The sequence below is a fragment of the Stegastes partitus genome, unplaced genomic scaffold (genome assembly GCF_000690725.1).
Source record: "Stegastes partitus isolate 25-593 unplaced genomic scaffold, Stegastes_partitus-1.0.2 Scaffold105, whole genome shotgun sequence".
Taxonomy (NCBI): Eukaryota; Metazoa; Chordata; class Actinopteri; family Pomacentridae; genus Stegastes; species Stegastes partitus.
The window spans coordinates 355,680-363,081 of NW_007577836.1; the positions used below are offsets into that span (position 1 = coordinate 355,680).

The 7,402-nt window shown below is 41.4% G+C and overlaps 1 protein-coding gene across 1 annotated transcript in view; it reads right to left on the reverse strand.

The window, feature by feature from the left end:
* Positions 1-5,207, reverse strand: part of LOC103354340 (acyl-CoA-binding domain-containing protein 5-like) — a 7,735-nt gene extending 2,528 nt beyond the window's left edge. Inside the window, exons 1-6 of the mRNA XM_008277667.1 lie at positions 5,099-5,207; positions 4,633-4,756; positions 3,129-3,201; positions 2,006-2,156; positions 456-671; positions 16-110 (exon numbers count right to left, since the gene is read on the reverse strand). Of these exons, the coding sequence (XP_008275889.1) occupies positions 16-110; positions 456-671; positions 2,006-2,156; positions 3,129-3,201; positions 4,633-4,756; positions 5,099-5,207 (768 nt within the window). The remainder of the gene's footprint in view (positions 1-15; positions 111-455; positions 672-2,005; positions 2,157-3,128; positions 3,202-4,632; positions 4,757-5,098) is intronic.
* Positions 5,208-7,402: the final 2,195 nt, after the last annotated feature.

Below are 7,402 nucleotides of genomic sequence, written 5' to 3' on the forward strand. Positions count from 1 at the left end.
GGAGGAGGAACACACCTCTTCCATGGCGAGATGCTCCATTGAGTCGCAGAATTCCTCATTATCAGAGTCTGTGGATCGATGGTTCTTCTCGGGAACGGTATTAATATGATCTGAAAGGTTCAAAACGCAACACATCAGCAATAAAACCCACCATCAGTTGTGTCTACAGCCCACATTGTTAAGAAGTACACATATGCATCATCTTAAGGACTATACAGCACTAGATTGGACATTAACAGTCACCCTCTATTTACTGCTTATTTACATTCTTGTTGCACTTTTCCCCCCTCATTTAACCATGTGTGCACTTTTCATGCAAAAAAATCTAATTTCCCCATAGGTATAATGGATGTTTCACATAATTCTTACATAACAAAGCCCTCAAAGATGATTCTGCTGTTACATACACAGCTCACCACCATATACATACTTTGTGCAATCATGTATAATCTTACCTCTCAAGTGCCCATTAAACTGCATGTATGGGTTGTACTGCACACTGGCCTCTACGGAACAGGCCAGTTCCTCCTCCTCCACCTCGCTGTTGAGGGAGCTGTGAGTCCCGTTGGTGAAGGAGGACACGCTGGGCTCCACGCTGCTGCAGGAGCCCTTAGTGTCAGACCTCCATCTCTTGTCCTCCACCATTAATAGCCTCGGGTCAGGACTCCAATCTGGGATGATACAAAAGAGAGACACGGCAAGAGAGCAGGAAAAAAAAAAGCATTATGAGACGAGCAAGTTCTTTTCTTCTGTGCCCTTTGTCTATCCATATCGCAGCCTGGATGTGCAAATTACTTCGGCTTTATCTCTATTCTCATTTTTGAGTTAGGAGCTTTTGAACGAGTTGACAGAAGACATATCACATTTAGTCACTTTAAATAGAAGCTGTGTGTGTCCTGCATAGAAGCAAAACAAATGTAAGCTGCCTGGTCTTCAGTCATTTGTCCACTACTTGAAAATATGAGTTTATAGGAAGGTTAAGACCACAAATAGCTGCTCTCCTTCCCTTTTAAACTCCTTACAAAGAGTGTGCAGAAGTAAGAGGAAGTGCATACAGTAATAGTGCCATCTTACATAAGCACATGGTGCAACACCACGCTGCTCTGGCGACACTTTAATCGACAATGTTTCCAGCTAAGTCCTCTGATGTAAAACAAAAAGGAAGTTACAGTTGGTAGTCTCCTCTACAACAACACAGCAAATGTCACAGCACAACACGGCTAAGCTACACGGTACCTCTTTCCTCCTCCTTGTCGTCATCGTCTGTATTGTCTTCTTCATCTCCATTCTCCTCTTCCTCACTTCTCCTCCAATCACTATATTCCTCCTTTACCTCGATTTCACTATGGTCTCTGCTCCTCTCTGCCTCCTCGCTACTGACACTAAAGCCATGAACACTGCTGTCTTTCTCCTCGAGGTTTTGTATATCATCCCACAGATCCCCATAGCCTGAACAGTGAGGGAAACACTCAGGATTATCTCAGGAACTGCACATGTTAGACAGTGGAAATCTACACGAAGCAAAGCACACTTGACGTAGCTTTTTGTTGCATCGATTCTACACCCCGTAACAGCACAGACCAACAAACCAACACGATTAACTACAGCACACACTGCACATGACGGACTGCACAACAAAGTCTAACCTAATTTCCTACAAGTCAGTGGCATTGTACACTTATCATTCTTGTCAGTCAAATGAAACAGCAATGAAAGCAACTTAATTAAGCCGCCGTGCTACCAATCTATCAGCGCTACAGCTACTACAAACACCAAAGACTTGCCTTCCATTGTTGGTCTCTGAAACGGTTCAACCAGCTCATCTAGTGATAAAGAGACATGTGAGACAGGGTTTGGAAAAAAAGAAAAGAAAAGGAATCTGTGTGACGAATAGAGAATGTACTTGATCCCACTTGAGCAGCAGTGCCCTGTATTCCGGTTTCCTTTGATGTGCCTTCGAGTGTGGAGCTACAGTAATGTGGCGTCCCTAACCACGTGCATTTACCTGCGTGTTTGGCAAAAGGCCTGATGAAGGGTCTCTTGTCCACTTCATTTTCTTCAGCCTCCTCGCCTTCTTCTTCTACCTCTGTGTAGAAGTTGCCAAGCCTCTGTACCAGGTCGGACACTTCCTCTGAGACGGGCATGGTCTCCAAAATCTGAAAAAACACACACAGGATAATATCATAAATAATCCAACCCAGAAACAACATACACGTGATAATTATGTGCATACAAATACCTTGAAACGGCCATAATAGAACTTATCTACGTATAAAAGTCAAATCCAGTCACCACTATTTAGCAAAACAGCTGTTAAGGCAAATTGTTTTCCAGAAGGAAAGAAGATTGACATTGCAAACAACAATTTTAAAGGGTTAAGATCATACAATATTGTTCCTAAATAATAAAATCTGCCTGACTAATTTAAATAATACAGTGAAGACTGTGCAACATTACATTTAATACAAATTAACCTGATTAATTTTAAAAAGTAGTGATGGTAACATCTCAATAAGCCAACAAAAAAAGTTATATTGCAAAGGCAGCTAAGCTAATGCTAACACTAGCTGCTAACAAGAGGGCCTAAATGTCCATTAGGTGTTATGTGTGGGGAAAAAAGATTTGTAAAAGTAATTTTACACAATTTCTAGGGCCTATCATTGTTTAAAAAAAATCAAATGTCTACAATAAAGTGAACAATTTTCTATTAACAAGAGAAGTCTAACGCTTTGCAGCTATGTGAGGCTGACCGCTAAATGCTAACATCAACAGGCTAACATGCTCACAGCGACAAGGCTTGTCATTTTATTTACCATATTTGTTTTTGGTTTTTTTTATAGCACTTTGTAACACTGTTAAGAAGAGTTGAATATTGGGTTTATTAATATTGTATAACTATAGGGATAATGTACCAAGCTGTCTTAGTTTAGCTTGTTAGCATGCTAGCATCCCCTAATTAGCAATAAAAACAAACTACAGCTGAGGCTCATGGGAATGTGGCGGTTTGTGGGTCACAAGTACAGTGTTTCTTACCGCATCAAAACATGAATATTAAGAGTAAAATAGAAACTCGTTATTATTCTGAACGCAGCTTCTGTTCAGCTTCAGTGTTTCCTGAAAGAACTCACCAGCTGGATGTCTTCAACATAATTCTTCATGGCTTCCTCTTTAGTCATATTTCCCAGAGAGCTCCACGCGTCCCTGGCAACACAAAGCCCGAGTTCAAAACAAACACTGGTGGAGGAAGTGAAGAGTGAATGACTGAAGCTGTGCAGTTATGAGGTGATGCAGAAATGTCACCAAACTGGATTGTGTGCTACTGCAGGACTGTTCACAAAAGATTTGTTTTTTTTTAAAATACATTGTGGATTGGGCACCACTGTGGAACAGTGGCCATGATTCGGGGCTTAGACCATCTATACATCTGATTATTTCATAGTAAAATGAATATAAATGGTGAGATACTGTGCTTGAGGCAACGTAAGGTCCTTCTGTGCTCAGCCCATGTTCTGCATTATCATCACAGGGAGATTTACATGGCTATATGTGAAAGGTGTGCCTTGGAAATACAATAGTTATTTGGGTGCCTGGACTTTTAAATAGTCCAGGAGCAGAAAATTAGATTTTGATGAGTGAAAAAGCTCACCCATAATGTTCCATAACACAATACTTTAAAGAAATATCTCATCATAACCAGAGCAAATCTGCTGTTTCTGTAGCTGACAAAAAATACTGAAAATCCTGTTTATAGTGTCATGATAACTCATCCAACAGCAGCAGCTTATGATGAAACAATAAAATGTGTTTTCACTGTGACACGGCTTCCTGTTTCCATACTTGGTTGCTTAAAAGGTTATAGATGCCATGTTTTATATGGAGGTATTGGAAGCATCCACACACTCAGTGATGTCAGGTATCTTGTTTCGAGACTGAAATGGAAACGTCTCTGTTTCTCTGAAATATTTTGACTTTCGCTAACAGATCCTTCATTTCCAAACAGTAAAATAGCATTCTGATGAACTAGCTGTGTCATAATATTTTGAGGGCTTGCAATGTGAGACAAACAGATCCAGATGTATATGTTTATATTATTCTTAGTGTTGTAAAAAACAAAACAACTAAACATGAAGTAGATCCTGGGCTACAGCCTTTGACGTTGAGGCCTAACCACTGTCTGGTAGGATGACTTTTATGGATTCCTGTGTATATTTTTTGTGCATGTGTCCCATGTTGCCACCAGCAAGAGCTCCACATCCATCCATTGGTTATCTATTAATTATCTATTAATCCTCACTAGGGTCGCCTACCACAGCTGACTCAGGGTGAAGGGTCACCAGTCTGACACAGGGCTACACTTAGAAACAGACAATCAAGCACACTCACATTCACACCTACAGACAATTTAGAATCACCAATTAACCTCATCTTGTTTTTGGACCTTGTGGGAGGAAGCCGGAGAACCCGGAGAGAACCCACGCTGCACGGGGAGAACATGCAAACTCCTCACAGAAAGATCTCAACTGGGATGCAAACCGGGGATCTTGTGGCTGTGAGGTGACAGTGCTAACCACTGAGCCACCTTGCAGCCCAAGAGCTCTACATTTAGAAGTAGCTGCAGATTTAAATACATACCATTTAGCTTTTCCCCGGGTGTCCCAGAAGCCGCTGGGTCTGGGGATGTTGCAGGGACCCATGGTGGCCTGCTTAAAGTAACTATAGAACATCAGCATCATGTCATCAGACGGCTGGAAAGGACCTGAGAAATGAAGAAAAAAAAAATACACAGCATGATCATAATCTTATTTTTTTTTTTTAAAAATGTCTACAGAAACTCTAAATGTGCATTGCCATAGATGTGAGCCACAGGAAGCGGTAATTAGAGCTGAGAAACAAGTGATTCTGTTAATCAGCTCTTATCCGTACAGCAGCTTTATGAAGGGAGGCAGCTCTTAAATGCTCCACATGTAGGTCAGTCACCTGCAGTGTTTACACACCAATAAACGCAGATTTCTCTCTGCACGGCACAAAAACCGAACACCTAAGTTAAACCACTTCCCTCTCTCCATATGGACAGGAACAGATTGCTGTAAGTCATCACCTTCTTCAGGCAAACTCCGGATCACTTTAACTGCGGCAGCAAATTTCGCCTCCAGGCTGTGTTTGTCCTCCTCCTCCTGCGCCATGCTGAGTCCAGACAGGGATGACATGAAGGAGTCCTCCTCACATCTTCAACAGGAACATGAAGCAGTTAATGGACAAATCAGTGCAGCTCAGACAGTGTTCAAGGAGGGACACAGTTTTAATCATGGCTGCATCTACAGGGTCACCACTTGTCTCATTTAAGGAGGCAGACTGATTTCTCTCTCCAGGAGATTTTAAGATTAATTGAGTCTATTTCAGTACACGTGTCGGCTTTAGCGATAACAGATCATATTGGTCATTAGAAATGTCCCCCATCTGTGGCTGATTTGATAGAAACTCACCATAAAGTTCATATTCGCCGGTGCGATAATTATTTTATTAGCCCGGTGTCTGTCTGCAATATGCAGCAGAAAGCCAATCTGACTCCGGTCAAGGAGGAGCCAAACAGTCAACGTTTAACAAGCACACATGTCTGGGAAATGTAGTTTTTATGACGTAAAGCCGACACGAAGGGTGGGTTAGAGTTTAATGCTTCCGCCTTCAAGTCCCACAAGCCCCTCTGAGCGGGGATTTAAACCGCGGGGATGCATGGGAAATGTAGGCAGCCGTGGCTTTAGGTTTTTGTCTCCAAAGCTAAAGGCAATAGTCAGGTTTTTTAATAAATCTCTTTTAACCAGAGCGATCACACAATTACGATATGTACTGATAGATTCATCCTATAGCGTTCAAGAATAGACCCAGCATGAGAATAAAAGCAGTACTTAATTATAAAAAAACAACAATATGATATAAGTACAATACATAAATGATTTTATTAAAGTAAGGTAGAATAAGACTAGAATAAAAAATAAGAGGTAATACTGGCAATGACTGTAAAGATTACGCCTGATAGTTAAATCCTGTGGAGGAAAATGTAATATACAATGTTGATATATGGAATAGAATAGAATAGAATAGAATAGAATAGAATAGAATAGAATATCCTTTATTAGTCCCACATGGGGAAATTTGCAGTGAGAAGAGCAAGAACACTACAAACATGACGACAAATTAAAGAGGCGAGGTATATACACGATATATACAATATAAGTCAGAAAAACAGAAGAACTCAAGGATACTAAGAACACAAATGGTAGAATATTTACATGAATGAATTTCACTTGGGGTTTATTGCACATGACGGTTGGCTAACTGTCATTATGTGTGTGTGTGTGTGTGTGTGTGTGGTCTGTTGAGAGCAGTGCAGATTATAAAGTCTGATACCAGCAGGAAGGAAGGACCTGTGGTATCGCTCCGTCACACACCTGGGGTGACGCAGTCTGTCACTAAAGGAGCTGCCCAGTGTCCTCAGAGTGTCATGCATCGGGTGAGTGTCAATGTCCTTTCTCCCACCACCTGCACTGGGTCCAGAGTGCTCCCCAGGACAGAGCTGGCCTTCTTGATCAGCTGCTCAAGTTTCCTCCTGTCAGTAGCTGAGATGTTGCTCCATAGAAGATTGCTGATGCCACCACAGAGTCACAAAAAGACCTCAGGAGCACCGCCTGCACCCCAAAAGACCTCCTGAGCAGATAGAGGCTGCTCTGAGCCTTCTTCTAAAGTGCCTTAGTGTGGTCTGACTAGTCCAGTTTATTGTTCAGGTGAACACCCAGTTGTACGAGTCCACTCTCTCAACGTCCATGCCCTGGGTGTTCACCGATGTTGGGGGTTTGTGACTGTGGAAGTCCACCGCCAGCTCTTTAGTCTTCCTCACATTGATTTGGAGGCGGTTCCCTGATACTATATCATGTTGATTGGTCAATAAAACTATGGAATGTACATTTTTCTAGGACTAGGATGTGTGATGATGTGATGATAATAGAATGTATGTATTCTCCTCTTCATAAACAGGGAATACTGCATTTGTTATCATCTTACTTTTCTGCCAAATAAGGTTCATAATTTGGTAAATTATTCATGAGGGCAACTACTTTTGTGGTAATGCCATTTTTGGGGCTCATATAAATCCTAATACAATGGAACTGTATGAGCCTCAATAATACAATTCCATACAAGTCTATGTAAGTCCACATACAATGCTGATGGGTCAGTACAGCCATGGAGTTGAGTTTATCTATGACTAGGAGATGTTTTTAGGTTGGCATGTAATAAACGATATGGCGACTGTGATGATAATGATGATGTTAGCTGTTGTTTTGTAACAGTAAGATGTAGCTACACCTTCACAGACAGTGACTAGCTTTTATCATCTTACTTTTCTGCT